The sequence below is a fragment of the Quercus robur genome, chromosome 2, assembly GCF_932294415.1.
Source record: "Quercus robur chromosome 2, dhQueRobu3.1, whole genome shotgun sequence".
Classification (NCBI taxonomy): Eukaryota; Viridiplantae; Streptophyta; class Magnoliopsida; order Fagales; family Fagaceae; genus Quercus; species Quercus robur.
Genome location: NC_065535.1, coordinates 10,394,108 through 10,421,742, shown reverse-complemented (window position 1 = coordinate 10,421,742; position 27,635 = coordinate 10,394,108). Strand labels below are relative to the sequence as shown.

The 27,635-nt window shown below is 33.0% G+C and overlaps 2 protein-coding genes across 9 annotated transcripts; both read left to right on the top strand.

Annotated features, from left to right (window-relative positions):
• The first annotated feature begins 4,371 nt into the window (after nucleotides 1-4,371).
• Nucleotides 4,372-11,099, top strand: LOC126712293 (transcription factor bHLH110). 3 transcript variants are annotated; one of them, XM_050411573.1, is made up of 7 exons: nucleotides 4,403-5,031; nucleotides 5,512-6,164; nucleotides 6,752-6,880; nucleotides 6,975-7,040; nucleotides 7,505-7,570; nucleotides 10,263-10,322; nucleotides 10,592-11,099. In XM_050411573.1, exons 1-7 carry the CDS (start codon nucleotides 4,986-4,988, stop codon nucleotides 10,742-10,744), a joined length of 1,173 nt encoding a protein of 390 aa, XP_050267530.1. In that variant the 5' UTR covers nucleotides 4,403-4,985; the 3' UTR covers nucleotides 10,745-11,099. The 3 variants fall into 3 exon arrangements, with proteins under 3 accessions (XP_050267529.1, XP_050267530.1, XP_050267528.1); XM_050411571.1 differs by having other exon boundaries at nucleotides 4,424-5,031; nucleotides 5,531-6,164; XM_050411572.1 differs by lacking the exon at nucleotides 10,263-10,322 and having other exon boundaries at nucleotides 4,372-5,031; nucleotides 5,531-6,164.
• Nucleotides 11,100-17,079: 5,980 nt separating this feature from the next.
• LOC126712292 (bifunctional nuclease 1-like) lies at nucleotides 17,080-22,487 on the top strand. Of its 6 annotated transcripts, none has more exons than XM_050411569.1 (12): nucleotides 17,080-17,267; nucleotides 17,367-17,460; nucleotides 17,979-18,289; nucleotides 18,560-18,730; nucleotides 18,889-18,938; nucleotides 19,090-19,146; nucleotides 19,249-19,314; nucleotides 19,464-19,538; nucleotides 20,658-20,776; nucleotides 21,147-21,238; nucleotides 21,893-21,947; nucleotides 22,031-22,487. In XM_050411569.1, exons 3-12 carry the CDS (start codon nucleotides 17,989-17,991, stop codon nucleotides 22,044-22,046), a joined length of 1,002 nt encoding a protein of 333 aa, XP_050267526.1. In that variant the 5' UTR covers nucleotides 17,080-17,267; nucleotides 17,367-17,460; nucleotides 17,979-17,988; the 3' UTR covers nucleotides 22,047-22,487. The 6 variants fall into 6 exon arrangements, with proteins under 6 accessions (XP_050267526.1, XP_050267525.1, XP_050267527.1 ...); XM_050411568.1 differs by having other exon boundaries at nucleotides 17,976-18,289; XM_050411570.1 differs by having other exon boundaries at nucleotides 17,367-17,491; nucleotides 17,976-18,289.
• The last annotated feature ends 5,148 nt before the right edge of the window (nucleotides 22,488-27,635 follow it).

Sequence of the window (27,635 nt, the reverse complement as noted above, 5' to 3'; positions counted from 1 at the left end):
CACATGTATTTTGAGAAAGATTACAGAAAAAAAAATCACTCAGCTAGTACCCATTTTTCAAATCAAAACCATACATTCTCATTTGGAAAAATAAAAATTTACATTACATTCTAAAAACAAAAATCCTCCCTCCATCAAACCAAGATCAACCCAATTAGATCCAATATCACACAAGGCAATCAAACATAGATCAGCTCAACCAGATCAAAAAAAAAAAAAAAAAAAAATTCAAAACAAAACCCAAACCCATTGGTGAGCATCGTGTGACCAAGCAACCGCCGGCCACCACGGCACCACCCATCACTACCCACCCATCGATTTCAAACCCAAACCACTCCCACCATCAAACATTACATTATTCACACCTCAAACCCAAACAAAACCCAAATTATTTATAATAATAAAAAAAAAAAAGGACCCACCGTCGAGCATCGTGTGACCCAGCAACCCCTGTCCACCACGACACCACCCATCACTACCCACACATCTTCCTCGAACCCAAACCGTTCCAACTATCAAACATCACACCTCAGACCCAAACAAAACCCAAATAAAAAAATTAAAAAAAAAATACCCATACCCACAATGGCAGCTCACCGAACTGACCTTGCAACCGCCGTCTCCACTCATCGTGACCCAGCAATCGCCATCTACAATTCATCGTGATTCGCAACCCAACCACAAAGCTTTTAACGGCGGAGTATAGCTTGAGATTTGTGGTTAAACCGGCTTTGAAACCATTCCAGTGGAGGAGTTGTTGGTCCCGAGTCTGAAATTTTAGACTTGAGCTTGAGAGAGATATTTTTTGACGTGAAGAAAAAGAGAGAGATTTTCTGGGCGTGAAGGAGAGAGATTTTCTGTGTGATTCGGGAAGAAGAAAGAAATTACATAATATGGTTTGATATACGGTGCTTAAACGGCGTCACACGCCATTTGCATTTTAGGAGCAAATTGGTCATTTTCAACAACTGTTGGACGTGTTTGGTATTTCCTCAAACCTCAGGGGAGGTTTCTGGAATTTACCCTAATTTTTATCAAAACTCTCCAAAAAAATTATATACATCCTAGATTACATTTTTTATTTTGGGCATTGCTTATTGGTGCAAATACACACCATCCGAATACACTAATAACGTGATTTTAAGTTACGTTTTCAAAGTTAAAAGCATCTCTTAAAAATCACATTTTCAATGTATTTTTATGGTATGTATTATTCCCTTTCATTTTATGTTTGTGCTTGTTGTAACCCTGTTTTTATCTTCTTTACTATGTACCCTTAAAAAGAAGCATATGTTACAATACTGACAGGTACGGACACGCACGCACACTGAATAGAGGGAAGGGGTGACTGGTGAGTGAGTCAAGACCGAAACAGAAGATTTGAAAATATCATCAGTGACAAGATGTAAAGGTGTGTAGGTCACAATATATAATTTGGTGCACATAATGGCTACTGGCTACAGGCTACTGCCTACTGCTTCTAGGTTTATTAGGGCGTTTTTGTTTGCAGCCAGAGCCTTGATGATATCGTGGAGATTTTATTTATTTGTTTGTTTTTTTCTTTCAAGAATCATAATGAGTGTTTTGAATCAAAAATAGGTGGAGAAACCATTTTAGTTACTATTAATTTGATTTTTATATTTTAATAATAGTTAATTTGATTTTTGTTATTTTGAATTTGTAATGCAATTTCTGTTACTAAGTTGATAGTAATAACTATGTTTATTTATTTATTTTTTATGGGAACAGGAATAATCAAATTGATTATAAGTTGAAAATAATAATAACTAAATTGATTATTATTAAAATATTTGGACCAAATTAATAGTAACTCCAAAATGTATATATAAGCCAAAATTGTATTTTCACCCCCAAAAATACTGATATGTAACAGCGTTAAGGCTCTTTGTTATAATGAGAATATGGGATAACAAATTAAGTAAGATGTAACAATCACGTTACAAAGTAATGTTGGGTTAGCTAATGGGAAAAATTGCCATGATCAATCTATAATATATGGCCCAGAATAAGCCTAAAACGTGCTTGTAAAGCTTGGCAGGGCTTTGTGGCATGTAACTATTGCTTGTAATAGACGCATAGTTTTGAAAAGGTTCATTGGTTACAATGTTTACAAACACTTTTTTTTTTTTTTTTTTTCACAATTATCATGGGATTCGTTTATTTAATTATTTGGTATGTGCAAGTCGAAAGATCACATACACACACCCAAAAAAAAAAAAAAAAAAGTAAAATTGATGTTTGAAAAGTTATATATACTCTCGTTGAGAGAAAGAAAACCTAATGTGTTCTACTATGATTAATTAATAATAAAAATGGACTAGTAATGGATTCATATAAAAATAATGTCCTACAATCACAATTTACCACCTTAACAAATTATAAAAGAGGCCGGGAAAAAAAAGTTGTCTAGTACCAGCACCATGGGTTATGTCCTCAAAATGGGGGGGAAAAATGCTACTTGAACATTTACTACAGTTACAACATTCCCATTTTCATGTGAAAATATCACCCAGCATAATTTAGAATGGGCCATAACTTTTTTTTTTTTTTTTTTTTTTGAGGGGGAGAATGGGCCATAACTTTTGGCAAAGTGATTCCAACTAATTTATACACTATTTTTTAATTGAATGAATTACCTACACCAATTCGCATGTAGTAATTAATATCAGAGTGGTTTTGACTTTGAGTATTCTAAATTTGGATAGAAATTCAGTACAGTAAAATTCTCGGGCATGTCGGTAAAAGTTTTTATGCTGCTCAAGTTGGGACAGCATGACACAGAGATACAGAAGCGCTGAACTATAAGGAGACAAGCCAATTCACATCCAACCCTCCTAGAGAGAGAGAGAGAGATATGATTTTATTTTTATTGGGGTGAGGTCTGGTGACAATTTAGGGTATAGTCACATTGTGCAATATTTCACATTAGGATTTTTCAATTGCTGAGAGTTTGTGAAAATCTTTTGTTACCAAATTTTCCGAGAATTATAAATTCCCCTAAGCATACAAGTTCTTGTAAAACATAAGGATTTTAACTAGCTCCCACCTTCCAGTTAAGAAATCTCACTATATTCTTGTACATCTTGTATTTATATATGAATTACTAATTGACATTAAAATTCAACTTTTTCAAAGAAAAAATAACTAATAATTAAAATTTTTAGAAAAACATGTTAGCATGTCACCCATAATTATTTTTTATCAACATTCAGAAACATTCTTGCCATTTAGAAATTTCCATGATGGTCAAACTATAAATTGTATAGTTAAGAAATGAGCATATCAGTACAATAATAATATTAATTTTCGGAAATTTTAATTTTTATGAATTTTAGCTTTCAAGATTAGTAAATCCTAAGTAATTGAAATTTCTAGCAACTAACTAGGTCCTAATTTAGAGTAATTATTGGATAAACAATATTAAAATTTGATGATGAATTATCTGTTACAGCTAAAATAGCGATGATGAACTCAAAAGAATACCTCTAAATATCTTTAAAAAAAGAAGAAAGATGACTTGTGTCACATCAGGTGGCACTGGTTTAAATGGTCCAATGCTTAAGTTAATAATCTTTTTAGGAAAGATTCTAAAGGGTGTAAGATAATAATAGTTATCTCATACCTCATTTTGGTGAAGAGTGTGTGAATTTATATGCTTGATGTTGACACATGGTGCTTATTAAATTGAGCGATTATCTTAATTATGGCCAAAATGAGAGTTGATGTTACCATCATCGGTGAGACTAGAGAATTACCTTGATCATAGCGAGGATCTCGGCCTCTGGCAGTCAATTCCCTATGAATATAGCTCATGTGTCTCAAATGTCACTCTTCCCTTTTAGGAAACATATTTGACAAGCTTGTTTGATAATTAAATTATCTCCTTGATGCCTCTCAAGTTGCTACAATCAGACAGTATTCCTGTGTTTCTAATTGGGGAGGTCATTCATGCAAGTGAGTTCATCTAACCAAACCATTTTAGTGAATGGACTAAGGTTTATATAAATATATATATATATATATATATATATTTATATAACTTGGTTAGAAACTATACAAATATCCCCCGGGACTCAAACCGAGTCTCACCCATGGCCATCCCTAGACCCATGCACTTAGTGGATAGACTAGTTAGACTTAGACAATCTCCTACCCATCACAACTTTACAATTTTAGAAGCCAAGTGTGATATTTGATGATTTAAATACACTTCATAAGTGCCATCTCACAGCGATTAGTGGTAAGTGGTAACTGTACAAGACATGTGCACAAGGTTAGTGCCCATCATCATTTTAAGGTTGCAAATGTAATGAATTGTGAGCATTCACTAGGCAGAATTGGAGACAAAACACTGCAGAAAAATGCGGATTGCTGATTCATTTAGATACCGACCCCAATTGCTCTATATAAGAGCTTTGGACATGTGGGGATGAGAGAAGGTAAGAGTATGGTTGCTATCATTTCTCTTCTCACACCTTTGTTGAAAGCCTTGGGATCGAAGGCAGGGGTATTAATCATGGCGTAGGAGAAGTATAATCATCTCCCTGTAATTGCAGAGAGTGCTTATATAAAAGCATATAAGAGAGAGAGAGAGAGAGAGAAGAAACTAAATAATTAAAGTCAGAGAGAGGGGTGTGGAGATTAAAAACTCACGCTCTCTCTTTCTTTCTTTTCAAGTCTACTTTAATAAGCTGTAAACTTGAAAGAGTAAAGAAGAAACTGAGAAAAGTGGCCACGAAAAGCAAGCAGGTATGTGGGTGTCACCTGAACTGTCTTTCTTTGAATAGAGTGAGAGATTCCTAGCAAAGCTAGCTACTTAGTTTACTTTAATTACTACTATCATCTTGGGATTTTCAAGCCCTTTTAAAATAAGATTATCATCATGGAGTCTGCAAATCTCCATCACCAACATCAGCTCCCAGACCAGCTTGTTGGGTCTTCTTCTTTAGCCAACCCAACCTACTATGGAGTTGGAAGCAACCATGCTGCTTGGACCCCAAATGTCACTTTGTAAGTTTTGCTTCAACATCTCTCTCTCTCTCTCTCTCTCTCTCTCTCTCTCTGTGCTTCTATAATGAATTTTTGCCTATTCAAAGTACTATCATAAATGAACTTTCGAGTTTGGTATCTTTTTCCTTTTCTCTTTTTTCTTTTCTGATTTGATGTTCCTCAAGCAGAAAGTTACCAGAAGTTTAAATTTACTTGTTAGTTTGTTTTTCAATTGATCACATATTTTACAAAAGGTTCAGCCATTCTTTCTCTTTGATTGGATTTGGAATAAATGACTCCGACTTCTTATACCACAGGATTCACTTACACCGGTGGAAAACATCATGTGACAGTGATACTGATACCAAAACTGATATGCAGTTAAAGCTTTGTCCTAAAATTTTCTTGTTACTTTGATTTCCATCTACCTCACAAGGACTAGTTACTTTCCTTTGAACTAACACTTTTCATGATAAAGCTTTCAGATTAATCTTTAAATAGTTATGTCAACTATTTGTAGGAACAATAACTTCAATTCAAACTTCGATGGAGTTTTCTCAAACCCAAGGGAATCTAAGCAGGATAATGACATTCTAGCGCCTTGTCTCAACAATTCCATGGTCCAAGACTTAGGCTTTTACTGGCTTAGTAATGCAGGGAGTTCCAATAGTCAGTCTGCCCATGACCTAAAAGTCAAGGAAGAGCATTCAGAATCTTTCCGCAAATACACTGAACTGTTACACAGTTCCTCAGAAGATTACCATTTTACTCCAACAAGTCACATAAAGAATGAGAGAAACGATCTTAGTGAGAAGCTATTGCTCAAGACCATTTCTACCAAGGGGCTTTATTCTAATGCCCAGAACTGTCCTAGTTTTGGAGGTGTGGCAATGCCAAGCAGAGGGAACTTCAGCCAGATTTATCCTAGTATAAATATTTCCAACTTGAATCAATCGCCATCATCATCAGAAATTTCAAGCTCCTTGGACATGAACTTGCAGGCCTTGAGTCTATTGACCCCAGAAAGATACAGTGGAAGTTTTAGCCAACCTTCACATGATAGTCTTGGATTATTTAAAGCGAGCCCTTCTTTTGGTCTTGATCATATGCATATGCAGCAATTAACTCACAGGCCATCATTTAGCCCTAATAATGTAAGTACTCTTCTCTTCTCCTTCTTCTTCTTCTTCAACAGTTACTGTTACTATATAGGGACATCATGACTTGAATAAAACCATTAGCAATAATAATAACAACAACAAAATTTTAATCCTAGAATTTAAAGGTCGCTACTATATATAGCAAATAGTTGTTTTCCATGAGCAAATAGTTGTTTCTGTTGATGACTTGATGTGCTTAGGTTTTGAGGTATTATGATTCACAACATAAGCAAATCTACTATATCTTCATGGTACATAATAACTTCAAAATTTGTTGCTAGATTAAAAAAAAAATTAACATTTAAACATATATATTGCTATGCAAATGGGTATTTTGCATTTACTGAATCCAATTTGAATGATGTTATTTGGAAAAGCTGAGACCCTTTATTATAAATGTTTTTAACAACTTGTGGCACCGAAAGAGTAGCCTTTCTTTTTGCTAAGATAGGGGTACCTACAGCTTTATACAATATGTGCAAGTGCAAGTATGTTCTCTTTTCTTTTTTCTTTTCTTGGGGGGTTTTAAAGACTGACTTTCGATTATTGCTCAACTGAGCTTTACTCTTTTCATCTTAAAGATATCATCACCATTCACAAATAGAATAACAGAAGAAAAGAGACCCAGCAGTTTGATGGAGGCAAAGACAGCTCAAGCTGCATCCAAGAAATCGCGATTGGAGCCACGCGCTTCATGTCCACCATTTAAGGTGCCAAAAGATAAATAAGATGTAAATATTTCGCAATATAATTGGGCTAATTAATTATTAATTGCGTACATTTCGTGGCTTGGTATTGAACCAGGTTAGGAAGGAAAAATTAGGAGATAGAATTGCAACTCTTCAGCAATTGGTGGCTCCCTTTGGCAAGGTAATGTTTCAATGGCTCATCAACACCACCATCTTAATGGACATACTGATTTTGTGAGTTAGTGCAAGAGAGTTTTTCATGGGTTTGATTTAGGTCAAGAACTTTGGTATATCAAAGCGAATATCACACATGCCTAAAAGTCATTACATATTAGTCTCATATCTCATCCAATGTATAAGAATACTGTACTAAAGTCTAGGCCATTTTATATTAAGAACCCAAGTTCTCTATGAATCCAAAAAAAAAAAACGTCGGCCAGATAGTTTGAAAAACTACAATTATTTATTTATTTATTTTTTGAGAGAATTTGAGAAATTACAGTATGACTTATAAGTTGAATAGAGGTTATTATTTTCGTTCAAAAAAAAAAAAAGTGCGGTAGAGATTTATCATTTATGTAATTGTGTGTGATTTTGCTAATGCAAAATGACGTCAATTTTGCATGTGGGTGGAGAATCTGGCAGACAGACACAGCATCGGTACTAATGGAGGCTATCGGGTACATCAAATTCCTTCACAACCAAATCGAGGTATTTTTAAACTTCCCAACATTCTTCTTGATTCTCGGTTTTCTTATCTTAACAATCTGGCCCATATCCTTAAGGAATACTAATAATTCTTTAAGTCTAAGAAACTTAAGTTTTTTAAAGATGAGACCGCCGGACAAATTAGGGTATATAATATATATAGATAGCGAACAGGCTTCTATGAGGAAAAAGCATATATTGTTATTTATGTGAGTGCTAGGGTTATTGTACCATTGGCTCCTTCAATTCCTACATCTTATATTTTTATAATCTGAAAACTTGAACCGTCCATTATGTCCAGAAGCACATGAGTCTCACATCAAACCTATAGAATATTCTCCTCTCCTACACTTTCTAGTCTTTCTTAGAGCATACTTTTTTTTTTTTTTTTTTGAGGAACTTAGAGTATACTTAATTAGTAGGATATAGCCCCCTTTTTCATGGCCTAAACTTCTGGTTCCATTGCATGATATATTGTAGTATAAAGATTATTATATCTGTGCAATTTAAGCAGAAGACAGATGATTTACATCTACTCCCAAAAACTCATGAGGCAGATGAATATTTCAATTCAAAATGAATTGAGAAAAATAACAAAGAAAACCAATTTCTTTCTTTAAAAAATTGCATTATGGTGATATAATTGTGTATTATCAGCTTACTATGAAGTGAAAAAATGTAAGCATTTTTAATCATTTCCAACTTATTTCGATCGGTAGTACTACTTTCACTAAAAATATGTCCCAAAAAAAAAGGAGATACATTTATTTTGGTCCACCTTGATCTATTGGCAACTCAGTCTTCTCTAAAAGTAGCCATAATAAAAAAACTAAAAATACAATAAACAACACCAAGATAATGGAATTATATATATATATATATATATATATATATATATATATATAACACCCTCCTTTTGACTACATAAATGATGCATGTGAGAGTAGAGAAAAGGAAAGTATGCGATTGATTCTAAGTTCTAACTGCACTTTAATTATATCTACGAGACTAGATATCTGGAATATCGGATAAGAGAAAATAAATGAACTTTTGTTTAATAAATATAAAGTCTAAACACCACATATTTGTTGGGATATTATTCAATCTTCCTGTTAAACCATATATATAGAATTCCCAACCAATAAAAACAAATATTGTGATCAATTACCACGCCACTCTTAATATTAAGACTTTATCGGATTACAAAACAAGATTGTTTGTTCTAATTGATTGGGAAGACCATAAGGATATCCTCCTTGTTAGACTGAAAAAAAAATCTCCAAAATAGGCTTCTCAATAGATTTTCCATTCAAGGTTTATCTACCATTGTACTAGTCAAGTAGTATTTCTTTTCTTAAAGATCATGAGTATGCAATTAGGCTGTCTCCTGTTTTCAACTCCAAAAGTTCATGAAAACTTGTTCCACATCAAACCAAATCATTATGATTCTAACTATATTATAAGCCAATTTGATTGTTGTTGTGGAAACAGATTTGTCGTAGAAGTCTAGCTAGGAGTCGAGCTTAACTCTCTTCAATGTTAATCTGTAGACTAATGCAGTGGATTGTCACAAATAACACGTCAGTATCAAGAATGAAACCATTGAATCCATGAAAGAGTTCCTTAATTTCACAAGTAGAATTTTTGAATCCATCAAAAAAAAAAAAAACTCTGAAATTTTTTAATCAATAATTAATTCATGAAAAATTCCTCCCACATTAAACCAGATCATTAATTGTTATTCAAACTATATACCAAGACAATTTGATTGTTGTCATGGAAACAGGTTTGCAGTAGCAGCCTGGCTAGGAGTCAAGCTTAACTCTCTTAATTTACTGATAATCTATAGACAATCATCATCTATTAAACTAATGCAGCAAGTCATCACAAGAAATAGAACACGTGTATCTCAAGAATAAAACTATTAAATCCATGGAGTTTCTTGAATTTGCAAGGAGAATTTCGGAATCCATTAGAGAAAGAAGAATGGAAAACGTCTCTGAATTTTATTTATTTATTTATTTTTAATCAATCACCTGGATGTCTAAGAGACTACAATCACTAGTTTATAGCAAAGAAATCATGAGGCAGAAAGAACACCTTAGAAAATTAGATTATAAAATAGGAAAAATCATAAAAACAAATTGAGAAAATTACATAATCAAATATTATTGGCTGTACATTTTAATCTTGACCAATCCTTATTGTAACTTTTAATTTGAAAATCATGACAAAATAGAAAATTACCATATATAACAAAATTGATTAAAAATTTAGCTCAAAAAGAAGTGTAGATCACGACCATCAGAGGTGAGTTTTGATACTTATAATGATTCCCTAAGTCACCAAATTTCCCGTGATTCCATTTTTAGCACTAATTAGTTTTATTAGTGATGTTATTTTCAAATTTCTTCCCATATGATTTTTTAAGGAGTCTTTGTTGTATGTTATGTGTCACAAACAAATGCAATTAACTTGATATAGTTCCTTATACCTCCTCCCAAACACCCCCCCCCCCCCCCCCCCACCAAAAAAAACAGAATATATAATCAATGGGTGTTGCAATTTCCAATCCCAAGCTATAATAAAAATAAAATAGGAACTCTTTATACAAATCGAAGATAGAAGTGAAATTAATTTTTATTGCATACAATATTTGTACCTGAGTACTAAGTTTTGAGATTTTTTTCTGCAGACACTGAGCGTTCCATACATGAAGTCATCACGAAACAAGGCTTGTAGAACAATGCAAGCGGTAAGAACTAAGAACTGGATTTCACCAACGTATAGCAGGACACAATTAGGGTTAAACCAACCATTATACTTAAAAAATGACGTATCAAGCTACAAAAATAAATAAATAAATTTTACAAACCAACCCTCAAAACTCTACCACACCATGAGATGGTACGTAGTTGAAAGAGCAAGAAAGACTTAATTTGTTTCTGATTATTCATTGCATATTATCCATCACCTGTTTCAGAATTTCAGCTCATTCATAAAATTACACTGTTTTGATTTCAGGGTTCAGTGGATGATGGAAACGAAGAACGAAAGCGAGACCTCAGAAGCCGAGGGCTGTCTCTCGTGCCATTATCATGCATGTCTTATGTCACAGGTGATATTGGTGGTGGAGGCATTTGGCCCCAACCTAATTACGGTGGTGGAGGAACTTAGAATATATGTATCTTAAAGACAAGTTTTTAACTTCTGAGCGAGACAAATAGTTTGTTTCCATGCATTAAACCCGTATTTGTTGAGAGCTTTAGGGTATATCTAGAATGGATGAAGATGAGATGAGAAGGACCAAGATATAAGGTTTAGGTTTCACTCTATTTCCCATCCATCCAAACATAGGATTAGGTTTCAGTTTCACTCTGCTTCTTTTAGTGGAGCAAATTTGGTCAACCTGTGTAAAAGAACATGAATCCCAGGATGGACCAAGTTTGATCCATTAACAGTTCACTTATCATTTATTTATGTATTGAAGACTTTTCACATTGTGTATGTACCTTAATTTTTATTTTTCTGTTCTTCACGAAATGAGCCTCATGACCAAGCTGCTATAATTTATAGTTTTTTTTTTTTTTTTTTTTCCCAATTTTTGGTTGGTAAAATAGATTACCTTTCTTACAAGGTAAACTAAACCAGAGCTCCTTTTTTATCACCTTTTTTTCTTTTAGAGAGAAACATACCTGCCTAACTGGTAACCTAATTGACAGTATTGATTGCAACATAATAGAGTTTGCATAAAGGGCAACTATGCACGTTGACAGTTTAAAGTATATTTGATTTTTGATATCATTGGTTCCTCCGGACTGAGATTGCGTGCAATAATTTAATCCAATAGTTGAGATTAAAATTAACATTCTAACTTTTGATCTAAACCTTTAAAGCTATTGCATCCCATATAATACCCTAGATTCGAGGTCATAATCATGTTCCTCCAATGCTACAAGTTTGGTTTCTTGTGAAAAAGAATGGTTAATGTTACCCAAAAATAAAAATAGTAATTAACGTTACGTACACAACTTGTCACTTCAAGAACTTATGCAAGAAAAATTTTGTTGAGATGATTAATTTGCCAGTTCTGGGCTTTTATTTTTTACCCTTTATTTGTTCCTTTGTTCAGAGATGTGGGGAAGTTTGAAGCTTTGTTTGTACTTCCTCCTTCAGCCTACAGATTTCAATGGTTAATCACTTAATTGAAATGAAATTTCCAAAGTAGCAACCCATGTAGAACAGGCTGGGCCGTGTTAAACAGAGTACATAGCCAACGATCCTCCTTGAAATGAAAAATCAGAAGAATTGAGTTTTCGTGTATAAATTTTTTTTTTTCCAACTCCGATTCTAAAATGGTTTCTCTTTGATATTTTTTTCAACATTTTATCAATTCAGCTGACTTTTTATTCTTGGTAGGTTAAATCATCCATGAATCAAACAACAATTCAGAATATTTATTGGGCCGGACTTCAACCACCATATTGATGAATGTATGCCACTTTTTTTTAGTACAACTTTGCTTTGTTATTTGTCAAATTTAAAGCTCATTGTTATTATTCTAAAATAAACAGTATTTTTTGTATAAGCTGATGTGCATACTTGAGGTAATTGAATTTTTGATCATCCGATGCTCTTTTTAAGTGAGAACATTGCTTCGATATGGGGTTTGGTCAACTTGTTTGGGTGATGTTTGGAGATGCCCCTCCGAGCTAGCATACGCTTGCCTTGCTTCAGTCATATTTGATCGGGTTATAATGCTGATTTGGTCAGGATGGGCTTGGTCCTCACATATGGTTTGTTCTATTTACACTTAGAAAGTTTAGTGAAACATGCTTCACACAAATGGACACTTTTAACATTGAGTTTTTTTTTTTAAACCATGCGTCAATACATGTTAATTAATAATAAGGTTAGAAGGAAGCATTTGTTTTTTTTCATATATATAATGTTGCTACTATTAATTTAAGTTGTTGCCTTTGGAAGTAAGTTAGCTATAGTTTAATAGTTAATGCCTTGTTGCCTTTGGAATAGCATCAATTTTATACAGTTGTACTTAGTGTTTAAGGCTCATGTTTGTTAGTTTGTTTCTGTTTGCCAATGAAATTCACTTTGGAAACGCGGAATTAACATCTTATAATAAGGACGTGTGACGTAAAATGCACGCTTCTGTGACTAAATTTCCACAACAAAACAATTAAGATGAGATAATTCTAATGATTGTTAATTGCTACCATTCTTGAAGTTGCTTTTACCCTATTTTTTTAAAGCAGGAAATGTCTTTATTGGTCACACCAAGTACCAACAAACAAAAAAAATCAAACAAGATTATCTCTCAACATTATGTGGACGAGTGTAAGTTCTCAAATAATTACAAGGCTAAGCAAGACAAGTCAAACAAGCCATAACAAAAACCGGCAGTAATTTTGCCTAGTTGTTAAATTTAATTGCGAATTGTAATTTTTTACACTTTATGTTTCGAAGTTTATAGAAGAAATGAATGGGATTGAAAGAAAATTAAAAGAATGCAAAGAAACAAAATATTTATCTTTTTCTTATTTGCATGTTTAAAAGTAATGGAATGGGAATGGAGAATAACATTGTTTAAGAGTTTGAATGAAAATTAATGATTTTATAATAACATAACTATTAGGTCAAATTTTTAAAATAAAAAGAGGATATAGACATTTAATAAAAAATAAAGAGTAAATTACGCATTTAGTTCTTATCTTATGCACCATATTTTAATTTGATTTCTAACTTTGCAATTATGTCAATTTGATCCATAACCTTTTAGTACCTTATTAATTTAATCACTACCGTTATTATTTATTTATTTATTTATTTTAAATTGATAACGTGTCTAATGGTTAAAATAAAAAATTAGTTTCCATTTATGTGACAATAAATTTAAATTTTATTTTAGCCTTTTGACATGCCAGCAATTTTTATCTAAAATATAACGGTAGAAACTAAATTGACACAATATTAAAAGGTTAGAAACCAAATTAACACAATTGAAATGTTATAAACTAAATTGAAATATGGTATAAAAATTAAAGATCAAATATGAAGTTTACCCAAAAATAAAAAAGGTTATATACTATTATCTCTCATTTCTATTAATTTTGAAGATTGAACATTGAAAATTTGGGCTTAAGAGAAATGAGTGAAGTCATGTTTTATTCCTAACTTTCCTATTAAACTTCCAAGTAAGGAGAATAAAAAAATATATTCAAAGTGGTTGTACACCCATTAGCTTTTAAAGTGGTTGTACAATGTACACCCATTTATTTGCTTGCAATTTTGTATTCAATCTCGGAAGTAAAATCCAAAAAAGTACAAAAATTAATGAGTATTCAAATTAAGGGGCCGTTTGGATTGAGTTTTTTGATAACTCAATTCTCTGTTTCCATAACTCATAACTCAAAAATGGTGGGACCTATAGTAAAAAGGTTGTTTGGCCAAACGATAACTCTGTTTCCATAACTCTGTTTCCATCACTCAATTCTCTGATTTTTGAGTTATGAGTTATGGAAACTGAAAACAACAAAAGGCTGTTTTCAGTTTCCATAACTCATAACTCAATGGCATTTCCGTAAATAAACACACATGAGGGACCCACAGCCGCAACTTTTGACCACCTTTTGACTTTTTTTTTCTTTTTTTTTTTTTTTTTTCTGGGTTGGCGTTGGCTTTTTTTTTTTTTTTTTTTCTTTTTCTTTTTCTTTTTCTTTTCCTGGGTTGGCCGTTCAGGTTTCTTTTTTTTTTTTCTTCTGGGTTTGCGGGTTTGCGTTGTTCTTTTTTTTTTTCTTTTCTTTTTCTTTTCCTTTTTTTTTTTTTCTTTTCTGGGTTGGCGACTTGGCGTTGTTATTTTTTTTTTTTTTTTTTCTTTTTCTTTTTCTTTTCCTGGGTTGGCTGTTCGGTTTTTTTTTTTTTTTTTTTTTTTTTTTTTTTAAGCTTCGGTGAGTTGGGTATTAATAAAAAAAAAAAAAAAAAAAACTACTGTACTGGCTGACAGGTGTGGGACCCATGAATAGTGTGAAAAAATTGAGTGATGAAAATAAAAGTGATGTTGCCAAATGAGTGTGAAAAAATGAGTGATGAGTGATGAGTGATGAGTTATGAGTGATGAGTGACGAGTGATGGAAATTGAGTGACGGAAATTGAGTGATGAAAACTTGTTACCCAAACAGGCCCTAAAGCTCCGAAAGTAGAATCTTAAAACTGATTGCTCCGTTTTGTAACGTTTTATATATAAGCAATGTTTTTTATATTTTTTAGAAATACATGTAGATAAAAAAATTGTGTTAAAATATATGTAGTATCATTTAAAAATTAAAAATATTTATTCAAACGCATATACCAAACACGCCAGATATTTCGAGAGAAAAAAACAGAAATATGATATTTTGAGACGAGACTGCCAGACTGGACAGCCTTATCCAGAATTTCCAAGCAAATAACTGCACACGTGTCGCTCAAACGAGGAATCTTGGTAACATCGGCCGCCGGAACACTGTTCTGTCAGACTTAGATACATAGCCAGTGATGATGTATCATAACCATTTTGGTTTGGGGTCAGACTTATATTATCCGTTTAGAGTGAAAAGTCATATCTACCCTTCTAACCAGAACCATTATTACAAAAAGGTTTTGTCCATTTTTTGACATGTGGAACAGAATTTATGGGCGTCCAATGACTTTTTTATTTTTCATAAGTTGATATTTTCTTTTTTGTAGTTTTAACATTTTATATTTGTCTTTAATAATTATTCTTTATTATTAGACTAAAAAATTTATTAGTTTTTTTTGTGTAAGTAGGAGATCAAACACTTTATATGTTTTTCAATAGCAAAAGACTTTATCAATTGAATTAACTAAAATTTATAATTCAATGATCATATATATATATATATATATATATATTTTTTTTTTTTTTTTTTGAAGAAAACAATGATCATACCTAGATCATTGGTTTTTAAGGCTAAAAAAATGAAAGAAAATAAACAAGGAAAGCCTTCATAACTTTTTCATGATTTATATGCTTTCCGTATACAATTCTGCTAGTTTTAATGCGTGCTGTGAAATGGTTATATAAAATAAGATTTTGTTTTGGTGTCAATTTTCAAGTATCATTAAATTGTCATGCAATTTTGTGGTTCCCTGATTTATGTGGTAATCAAATTTGGTCCCTGGTTTACAGTATGATTTGTTGAGCATACATCTAACATTACTATATAAAAAAATTAAGTTAAGAAGTAAGAGAATATTTTGTTCCCAAAATAAAATAATTAAGAATGAACCATTCACACGCTACCAGATAATACCCTCACAATAATTTTTTTAAGAGTTAACAAAAACATAAAAATGATAATCATTAGTATTCAACTTAGGTAATAATTTTAATATATATCTAATTATGTTTATTTTTAAATGCATCTATCTGTATGCATGAGATTACAAGTTAGTTTTCTATCATTCATATCATATAGTACAAAACCTTTGACTCAGTTTGTTTATTTTTTCATATCCAAAATCATATGTATTTTTATTGGTCATTACCCAAAATTATACTATTAAATATCCATCTACCTTTTTTTTTTTTTTATCCCTTAACTTAAATCGAACGATTTTTATTCATTGGCACATTAATTATTTATAATTAAACCTAATCAAACAATCTTAAATGACTTTTTATCCCTTTTTTTTCCAATAAGAATTACCCCTATCATTCTTATATTATAGTGAAAATCTTATTTCAATACCCACCTACCTTTTTTTCATTCCCTTAGAAACATTTATTGTTACAAACCTTAACTAATCTCTACAATTTTTTGCCCATAAGTTGTGACATGTCCCTAATAGGAATGCATGATTCTACAAAGTAGTGTGACTTTTAGTCCCTAAATACTTTTTTTTTTGTTTAGAAATAAACACACACACAAGGAAGATGGAGTGAATTTTTGAAGTCCATAAATACTTAATTAGGTGTAAATATTAATGATTCCCAAAAATTATCGAACGAAGTGAATTGTAATCAGCTTAGCTCATAAAAGATAAAGATTTTTATTTTATTTTATTTTATAATAATGAGAATAAGAGATATAGATTTGATTACTACTTACACCAAAATCTATTGATGTTTGAATAGATTTTGATCAAATAAGAACAATCATTCTAAAATAGTCATCATCACTTCAAATACTTTGGACTTGTTTAGTAACGTTGTTTGAGCAGTTTTCATTGTTTAAATAACATAACACGTATTTTCACAATATTTTTTCATTCATACATATTTTCACAACACTTAAACAACATTACCAAGTAGCCCTTCTTTTTTTTTTTCCCCCCCTTAATCAAACCTTAATTCAATCCACATTGGGCTTATTAAAAAAACAGAGAAAAAAGAGAAATTATACTTATACCATTAGTGAACCAGAAGGGCCATAACAGTAATTGGACCAAGAAGTGATTGATTAATGTTGTGCCTCTACAAACTTGAAAGTCTTTAATAATCTGAGAGACTCTCTCTACAAAAGATTCTCTTATCTTATCGCAAGTCTCTCATCTTTGTTATCCAATCCTTATATTGTCGGTCTGGTCAGTTCTAATCCCAACCCAACAAACAGTTTGCTTCATCTCTTCTCATCTCACTAAAAATCCGACCACTTCCCACCTTAAATTTTCCCGATTTCTGGTTTTCCTCGATTCGGATCTTTTAACAATTTGAACATATTAATACTCTCACGTACCGGTCGTCTTACGTTTTCGTTTTCTTTGGATTTTACTTTACCAGGAAATTTCAGTTTACCGGAATCCTTAAATCTTGGGAGAAACTGAAAAGCAAAGCAAAAAAGTCTCTGTTTGTAGCTGTGATCGGCGATTAAGAGGTATTGATCGTTGTTGATCTTAGGCCCTCAGGTGTGATTAATTATGGGTTTTGATTTATTTATTTCTTTTCTAACTCACTGATAGAAATTTACAACTAAGCAAATTCCACAGAGAGAGAGAGAGAGGGAGAGAAAGAAACACGCTGCCACTCCAAAACGTTTGTCTCTGTTTGGTTCCCGAGAAAGTTGAAAAGAAAAAAAGAATATGAAACCTTTTGTTATAAGTTGTTTATTTATTAGATTCTTAAATAAGCCAACCTGATCTACATGAGTCAGTTGGTGTTTAGTGTATATTTGGCTGGTTTCGTTGATTTTCTTTTTGGGGGGTCCCATAAAAAGAAAAAGAAAAATCCAAATCATGAAAAATCTAAAATTTAAATTTAATATATGTTTGTAAGAGAATCCCTTGTATATGTTGAAGCTATGAACTTTAATTCATTGAGCTGGTTCTTTATGTTTGTATTCCTATTGCTTTGTCAGTCATAACATTTGTTTTGAACCCTTCAAATTTTTAGTAGGTATTGAAATATGGTGTCTCTGCAAGGACCAGTGATTTGTCCCTCTGTTCGTGTAAAACAAGTGGGATTTTACACTCTGCCAACTATTGGTCCTTTCATGAAGGCTAGGCTTCTTCGAAGTGAATTCTTGGGATTGAAAGGGATCAAATGTAGCAAGACTAAAGTTGGGATTTTGCCTCACCAATTACACTTGCAAAAATGCAAGACAGTGCATTGTAGTTACAGCTCACCGTCCGATGGGAATGGAAGCATGGCAGAGAACTTCAACATAAATGATGAAGATTATGTTAACTCTAGTGTGATTGAAGCCGGTAAGTTAAGCCAGTGGCTAGCTCATGTCTTTGCGCGTAATTCTCATATAATTGTGGATTGTTTGAAACCCATTTTGTTTCTTATTGCTCATATATATATATATATATATGGTAGTAATTTATTTCAGCAGAGATGATTTTGGGTCTAAAAATTCTATTGAAAAATGATAGTCTGGGTCACTGGCCTCTTAATAATATTACCACAGATTTTCATATGCTTTGATGATCAGCTTTTCATTAATTGATATTTCCATTTGTTTTTTGATATAGTTGAGGTGAAGAGTGGAATAGATGGTTTCATGATCAAAATGAGGGATGGTAGGAATCTAAGATGTGTCCACAACAACCCTCAGGGTGGGCATCTGCCAGATTATGCTCCACATCCTGCAATTGTATTGAAAATGGAAGATGGGACTGGTCTTCTTCTTCCCATAATTGTTTGTATGTATATCTTGCTTCCAATTCTCTCCTCCATTACTTGTCCCAAAAACAAAATTCTTGCTTCTGATTCTTTCTAGAAGATCTTCATTTCTAAAGTATATATCAGATACTGCATTAATTTCTGTCATTTTGAAATTTGTGTTTGCCTTTATTTTCAGTGGAAATGCCAAGTGTTTTGCTCATGGCAGCAGTGCGCAATGTTCCAATTGTACGTGTCAATTCTCCCTGCTCCTTCTTCCTTCCTTATTGAATTAGAATTTTTATACGTGGGATATTTCACTATCAAAATCTGACTTAGGAAAACTTGGTTTTATGTCCAATAGCTTTGCTGAAGATTACTATGTGATTATTTTTGTCAGGCTAGACCCACTCTCTATCAAGTGGTTAAGGAGATGATTGATAAGATGGGCTATGAAGTATGTTTGTGTCTGTTTATTCCTCTCTTACAATCAGATTGTGCCACTTGAACTTGCTTTCTTCATGATTTTGAATATGATACTTATTTTCTGTTAATGCAGGTCAGAATTGTTAGAGTTACTAAGAGAGTGCATGAAGCATATTTTGCTCAGTTATACCTCACCAAGGCATATAAACTATACCCTTGTACTTTAGTTCTCCTTTATCTTTATCTTTTTTTTTTTTTTTTTTGGGGGGGGGGGGGGGGGGGTGGAATGTGTGAAAATGTACAACCATACATTGTTGTGACGGGTTGGTCTGTTCAATGTCATGACAGGTGGGTAATGAGACAGAGTGTGTCAGTTTTGACCTTCGACCTTCAGATGCCATCAACATTGCAGTAAGATGCAAGGTATTCTATGTGTGTTGTTGTTCATGAACCTTTTTGATATGGTTTTCTCAGTCATGGAACTCACCATTATCTTAAAAGGGATTTACAATGGCATAAAGTGGTTCTTGAAACATTATAAAGGTACAACAGAAACTTGAATGTGGATAGATTAAGGTTTGCTATGACAGGGAAGATGGATGATAAGCCTGATCAATTTAATTAGTGCTAGAGGATAAGAATGTTACATTTCAACCAAGCATGCCCATGATTATCTTTGCTTGTGCCCTGGCTATTATGATAGCCATTTTTTGATACATGGAATTAAATGTATGAAGTTGGAGATACTGATACTCATTTGGTTGGTATGATGAATTGCATTGCTTGTCTTGGAACCTGATCAAGATTGAGGATTGGAGGAAAGGATAGTGAATGTATAGTATTTTGGCTACTTCAAATAGGGCCGAATGTGGAGCTTACAATTGTGTGCTTTGCATATCTGAAAAAGGTTGTGGTGGTCATTGTATTTGGAATCTTATTAATATGCATGTAGGGTGAAGTACTTATACTTGTCTAGCCAAGATTTAGGTAGTTCTTTATATTGGATATTTATATATTTACCTATATATCTGGTGCCTTGTGCTTAATATGTTATATGTAATGCCTGATTGTCTATTCACTCCAGCTATATCAGATTCAATAATGCATAATGCTGTGTTAGACATGTATTTGAATATGCTATTTAATATCTTTGGAGTTCTGATTATTTGATTTTGCCTCTTTTTTTAAAAAATTTATTATAAATAAATATAAAAAAATTATTGCAGTTTGTTTCTTTCTTTTTTCTTTCTTTTAGAAGTAATCTTCACAGGACACCTAATTGATTTCCTTAGTATAGGAACTCCTTTTGATGCCATGATTTGCAATAGATAAATGCTAATTATGTAGTTCATCCTTTTAATGTAAAGTATGAATGGTGGTGGTAGGCCTACTTCTGACACAAGGTATTGTAGCTATGGTATTCTCTAAGGTTGACTTTTGTAAGCTTTAGAAATTTGCCATATTGCATGATTTGAAATGTGAAGGCTTTAAATGCTTGTTATTAAATTACTGATCAACTGACCATTTGTGTTTAATGGGCAGGTGCCAATTCAAGTGAACAAGTACTTGGCATATAGTGACGGAATGAGAGTCATTGAATCTGGGAAGCTGTTTACACAAAACCCTGCTTCAGATGGCTTATTATTTACTGAAATGGATCGGTAACTCTTGTGATCACTGGAGCCTTTTTTTTCCCCAGGTTTCCTTCACTAGGAGCAAATTAATGTGTTGTATGTCCCCACAAGTTGTATTCTGGGTGTTTTGTTTGAATAGATAAGTTTTTCTATTATAAAAATTATGTATATCTTTCCATCCAGCAAACCTGACTTGTCTACAATCTGATAATTTGACTGTTATCTGTTATCTATTATGATTGTTTGCCGTGGCTTAAGAGGTTCACAGTGACCCACTCTGTTGGCTGTAGATTTTGGAAGTTAATAAATGAGAAATTTGAAAGCAGTGGCTATCTGTTTATATTATGACCCAGTATTTGGTGAAAGAGAGGTGCTTATGAAGATGTTTTGGTTTCAGGCCAACTGGTCAACCATGCATTGAAACAAAGGAGTTTAATCTTGTGCGCAACATGCTGATTGCTGCTGTTGAAGAACGCTATAGGGATGCTGGTATACTTTTGTCCTCTTCTTAGAATTTCAACATTATTTTTAATGGTTGATAAAAAATGCAAAGTAGATGATATTGAATTCACAAATGGCAATTTACTGCAATTTTGAACAATAGCCTTAGATATTGATATGACATTGTGCTTTCTGCTAGTAAGTGGATTCAGGGCCATCAGGCTATGAGTCTTGTTTGTAAGAACTTGATTTTCTGACCATTAGGTGTCATCACTGGGAAGAGAACTAGTCATATTGTGTATGGTATTCTTCAATTAATCAAAATATTCAGTTATTTTATCCTCTGATTATTTTTCTTTTTTTAAATGAAGATAGTGATTTTCTCTTAATCATTTCAAGGCACCATCCATTTTCTAACTGGGGTCATTATGGAAAATCAAATAATAACAAGATGTTAATGCTTTATAAGAATGATGCATTGATGCCACTATGGATCCCATCATGGGAGGTCTGGTTGTTTTGGTTTTTTGAAAATAACCTAGTACCCCTAATGAACTATAATAAAATGGAATGCTAGCACCTTTGCATCCCCTTCCTTCCACAAAAATAATAATAATAATAGTAAAAGAGAACAAAATGGTTGATTTTTCCTCCATGTTAGAGCATAGGAATTCTCATGTTTTTTTGATGCTCTACTTACAGCTCAGTGGAGGGACAAACTCAGTCAACTCCGGGCTAAAAGGAACTTAAATAACAGGTATGGAGCTCATTGTTACTCCCAATTCTCATGTTAATGCAACTGACATAGTTAAGTGACAAGTTTTTCATTTTCTTTTTCAGCTCTTGGACAATTTAAACTGTACATAAAAACATTGTTCAAAGTGGATGAGATTGGCGACATATCATTGATAACTCTCCTCCCTTCTACCTATATATATGTGTAGCAAGCTTGTGAATATATGTAAATACGAACTCTAATGCAAATGTACTTTTGGAGCATGTGCTCTTGGTTTCTTCATAATATTCTGTTGCCGGTTCCCATGCTTATGGGCTGTTCTGTGTCACCAGTGTATTGTCGGGCTGTGCTTCACTGTTAGGCAAGCAGCTCTATGGGATGTTTGGTTGCAGTGCATTGTCTATTTATTTGATGATGATGATGATGATGTTCCACCAGTACCTTTTATCTTCTATTATATTTGCTGAGCTCTTGTATATGGATTTAGTGAACTTTAGTGACTAGCGCACCATCCTCAGAAATTTGGGGTTTTCAGTGCCTTGACTCCTTTTTCTTGCGTCACCTCTGGCTTTGCCATGATTGTCCTTGATCAACGGTGGATTTATATATGAGTATTTTTTTTTTATTGATAAGTTATACACGCATCTAATGAGGTCTTGATTTCTTGAAGCAACAACCTTCCCTCCTCCTAAAACTTATAAAGGGGGAGGTGCAGTTGAGTTAGAACTCATTGAATTATGTGGTTTTAGTTTGATATAATTTAAACCTTTTTGAAGAAAGAGAAAAAGAGAAGGGAGAGGGGGGGCTAGTAAGCACTCTTAATTGTCCATTTGTATTATCAACTAGGATTAAAGTGCCTAATAGCAGTTTTTGTCACTGATTGTGGTTAATGGAAGCTTTTCCTCCTATAAGATGTCTTCGTGGGCAACTGGGTGTCACCTTTCCACAGAGAGGGGAAACAGAGACAAAGAAGAGTGAACATGAAGAGGAGAGAAAAGGAGTGGGAAGGTGGAAGGAAACTAGATTAGGATTTTCTTTTTATTTGGATTGAAATGGATGAGAGACTGTTTCCCGGATAAGATGTAGTTTTGACAAGGTAGGTGTTTTTTTTTTTTTGATTGGTTACACGTTATAAATGATTTATATAAATAACAAAATATTAACGAGTGTTATTGAATTTTCGGTAATAAAAAAATTAGTGATTGTTAAGTGTAAACTAAGTGGGTTCTTTTTAAATTATTTCGAGTGGGAAAGTTCTTGGAATTTTGGAGCCAAACAAAAATAGTGATTGAAAACCGCGTGATTTCTTGTATAATTATTAAGATTTTTTTTTTTTTTTTGGGAGAAACTTATAATTATTAATACTTCAATCTACAGCATTGTTATCAAATTGGATTGAACATCTGACGCTTTGGTGAGGAGGGGCTGTCACCACGCGGAAGACTTTATTTGGAGAGTCTTTTGGTTTAATATTGTTAAATTCGAAGTTAATTTGTGCTATAGGTACTGTTCCAACTTATTTAGGAATTTGAGGAAAGAGAGTGAATTTCGGCAATACCGTTGCCGAAATTCAACAAAAGTAGGAGAGAGAAATTTTTGATTTTTGGCAACACCATCACCGAAATTCCTTCTGCACATTTCAATTTTTTTTTTTTTTTTTTAAGAAATGATATGTGGACACAATTTTTACAATATTTTTACAACAAATTTTAAGTGGCAGGTTGTTATTGTTGGATTAAAAAAGTAATCTCAGTGTTAAATTCAAATTTTAACTAATAATAACTAATTACCTGTGATTTGTTGTGAAAATGTTGTAAAAATATTGTAAAAATTATGTATTTTTCCCTCCTATTTCGGCAATGCCATTGCCACATTTCACTTTTTTTTTTTTTTAAGAAATGATATGTGCACACAATTTTTACAATATTTTTACAACAAATTTTAAGTGGCAGGTTATTATTGTTGGATTAAAAAAGTAATCTCAGTGTTAAATTCAAATTTTAACTAATAATAACTAATTACCTGTGATTTGTTGTGAAAATGTTGTAAAATTATTGTAAAAATTGTGTGCACATATCATTTCTTAAAAAAAAAAAAAAAAATTGAAATGTGCAGAAGGAATTTCGGTGGTGGTGTTGCCGAAAATCAAAAATTTCTCTCTCCTACTTTTGTTGAATTTCGGCAACGGTATTGCCGAAATTCACTCTCTTTCCTCAAATTCCTAAATAAGTTGGAACAGTACTTATAGCACAAATTAACTTCGAATTTAACAATATTAAGCCAAAAGACTCTTATTTGGAAGAGACCCTATTTAATTTATTTTGCGCATTTTCTCCCTGAATCTGGAGTCTTTTGGGTTAAAATTGCAAATTTTAAAGTTAATTTGCATTATAGCTACTGTTCGAAGTTAATTGGGAATCTGAGGAGAGAGACTGAATTTCGGCAATGGCGTTGCCGAAATTCAGCCAAAAAAGATGGAGAGAGAATAAGGCTACCGAAATTCAACCAGAAAGCAGGAGAGAGGAGAGAGAATAACAAAAAAGTAGGAGAGAGGAGAGAGCATAACCAAAAAGCAGGAGAGAGGAGAGAGAATAACCAAAAAAATTTTTTTTTTCCCCCACAATTTCGGTAATGGCATTGCCGAAATTGTGGGGGAAAAATTTTTTTAGGAAAAATATTTTTTTTTTCCCCACAATTTCGGTAAAGAAATTGTGGGGGAAAAATTTTTTTAGGAAAAATTTTTTTTTTTTTCCCCACAATTTGCCATTGCCGAAATTGTGGGGGAAAAATTTTTTTAGGAAAAAAAATTTTTTTTTTTCCCCACAATTTCGGTAATGGCATTACCGAAATTGTGGGGAAAAAAAAAAATTTTTCCCCCACAATTTCGGTAATGGAATTTCGGTAGCCTTATTCTCTCTCCATCTTTTTTGGCTGAATTTCGGCAACGCCATTGCCGAAATTCAGTCTCTCTCCTCAGATTCCCAATTAACTTCGAACAGTAGCTATAACGCAAATTAACTTTAAAATTTGCAATTTTAACCCAAAAGACTCCTGAATCTGTGATATCGGTTTTCTTTTTTTCTTGGGGGGTAAAATGGGAAATTGAATTAAACTAAACAACAAGAAAAGGTTAAGGGCAAATCATGTTAGATTACAATCCATAGTAATCAACCTCAAAAACAATAACTATGTCAGAATAACTAGGTCCACATGCGGACTATTATACAAAAACAAAATTCAAATCTTGAAGAGATCATATTCTGTTTAGGCTATCAGTACTCTTGTTAGCTTCTTGAAAGCAATGATTAATATAAGTTTGGGGAATCTGGGAAGTCAATTGCCTACAATCATTTACAATGAGACAATGGAATTAGAATAGACACTCTTGTTAGCTTCTCGAAAGCAGTGGTTAATATAAGTTTGGGGAATCTGGGAAGTCAATTGCCTACAATCATTCACAAGGAAACAATGGAATTAGAATGGGAAGTGTGAGTGCCAAAAACCACTCTTCCTCAAGGATGATATATGAGTCCTTGGGAAGAAGTTTGATTGACTAACAATTTACTTATAAAAGAAGAAAAATGGAAAAAACACCCTACAATGTGAAACTCAAGCAATTGATTTCATATAGTATTGCTCATTCAAAGTAAAACTCATGTGTTACAAGAGAAAATTTGATTTCCCGTGGTGTTACACAACATCAGTTCTTAATGTTTCACTTTCTCTCTTTTTTCAGCCCCTTCCTATCTTTTCTTGTCCTCCTCCTTATATAAGTATTTTTTTTTGTTCTTATCTCCACAGCTGTCCTGTTGCCAGCTGAGTTTTCAGGGATATTTTTTTTTCCTTTATCAGTTTCTTCCTTTCCCTTATCCTGGAATTTTAACTTTTGAGGGTGTTTGTACTGTTCATGTTGTCTCTTATACATTCAATGCGGTAGAGGTTTGGTGGAAACCCCCTCATTAATGCGGAGATGAAGATCTTCAACCTTCTTGCATGTTCTGAAAGTCTCCTGAGGTTCCAGGTATCTTCAGGAAATTGATATGGATTATCCATGCACCTTGCCTCGGGTAAGGTTAAGCTCTCTTTTTAGCTGATTGCCTTCTTCATGGGAACTATCTACCAAAGTTGCTCTCCTCCTCTTGGATGCTTAGGATGGCCATATTGCCTTTCCTTCATACCCTATAGCCCATTGGACATTCCTACAAGCATACATGTTTGGCCCAATTCATTCCATGGGGCCCAATTGTTACTTGGGCTTTAGGCCTGGATGGAGACTCTTCCACTCCTCACAAGAAGGATTAGCAAGAGCATCTATTATAGCTTTTGTATCCAAGGGTTTTTACATGTGTTGGAGTTGTCCAATGTGGCGTTTAATTGTACTACTCTACTATTAATACTCATTTGGTTGTGGGATTTTTTATTTTATCTTTTATTTAGAATATATATACGATAGGTTTGGAATTTACTAGATCTTGTAAGGATTTTTGTTTAAATACCTTTTGTATCATAAAAGAATTGAATTGAACATTTTATCTAGGTCACATTACCTATTAGCATAGGGTCATTTCCATTTGAAATAATTAGGCTTAATTAATATTACAATTATAAAGGTGTATCTAGTTTCATGTCACATACAACTTTGTACATTTTAAGATCTAAGAATTAAAATCTTAACTTTGAAATGAATTCTCTCAAGTGTTGTTTACTTCTAGCTAATGCACAGGAGTGCTGGAGGAGATACAAACATAACATATGTTTTTAAAAGTCACATGTTAACCCAGTGTTTAGTTTAATGCATAAAAGCATTGGATGGAAGCTTAACTCGACTCTCTCCATTTCAACTCGATATAGAAAGATAATGTTGAATATTATGATGTTATGAAAGATATTTACTAACAATTACTTTTATGTCTTTATTTGTTTTTGGCATGAAAACCATTATTATTATTGTTACTTTTAATTAATAACTTTAACAAAGTGAAGAGCAATCAAATTATTGGTATTCTATACGACAATTAAAAGTTAGAACAAATCTGGGCCAGCAATGATGTTTATTTTCCTCCTAAAATGTAGTAAAAACCAAGAGAATTGCTATCTTCCCCAAGAACCATGAAGTTCTATCTTTCTCTTTGAAAACTTTTATCATGAACATTTTCTCAAACTTATGTAGCATTCTGGTAGAAGGTAGAATATCAAGGTTAGGTGGGGCTGGTGATTTTATTGATTTTGGCGGCGTCACAGAAGGCATACCAGGACTGGGCCCCATTGCATCCCAGTGGTCTGGTCTCTAATAACGACCTGTATAAGGTATAGAAGGAGTCACTAGTGGTTGGCTGTAATGGTCCTCATTAGAACTCCTCTCTTTTTCCATAGGTGTCTCTGTTTTCTTCCCACTTGGGAATCACATGTAGAATGTTCTCTTATTTAAAATTATCTATATTCTTTTTTCTTTTTTTAATATGAGTAAAACTTATCATTGAAAAGGAAAATAAATCGAAAGAAGATGTCGGACGAATTGGATTCATCTCTCTCTTACGTGATCCCGGCAAAAATCAAGGATAGAAAAGATGAGAATCTTTCTTGTGCAGTTACCCAAAATGGCCCACTTAGCTAAATTGTGGACAACAAAAATTGCATCTCTAAAGGCTAAAAGTTTGTTTGATTTGACAATAATATTTTTTTAGAAAACGTGTTATTTTTAAAATAATA

What these genes read in the sequence shown, in the direction of transcription:
- LOC126712293 (XM_050411571.1), top strand. Translation starts at nt 4,904, where the DNA reads ATGGAGTCTGCAAATCTCCATCACCAACATCAGCTCCCAGACCAGCTT. An exon ending in CTTCATGTCCACCATTTAAG is followed by an intron (nt 6,881 to 6,974) that starts GTGCCAAAAGAT and finishes GTATTGAACCAG; the next exon opens with GTTAGGAAGGAAAAATTAGG. An exon ending in TGGTGGCTCCCTTTGGCAAG is followed by an intron (nt 7,041 to 7,504) that starts GTAATGTTTCAA and finishes AGAATCTGGCAG; the next exon opens with ACAGACACAGCATCGGTACT.
- LOC126712292 (XM_050411569.1), top strand. Translation starts at nt 17,989, where the DNA reads ATGGTGTCTCTGCAAGGACCAGTGATTTGTCCCTCTGTTCGTGTAAAA. An exon ending in ACATTGCAGTAAGATGCAAG is followed by an intron (nt 19,539 to 20,657) that starts GTATTCTATGTG and finishes TTTAATGGGCAG; the next exon opens with GTGCCAATTCAAGTGAACAA. An exon ending in AGAACGCTATAGGGATGCTG is followed by an intron (nt 21,239 to 21,892) that starts GTATACTTTTGT and finishes CTCTACTTACAG; the next exon opens with CTCAGTGGAGGGACAAACTC.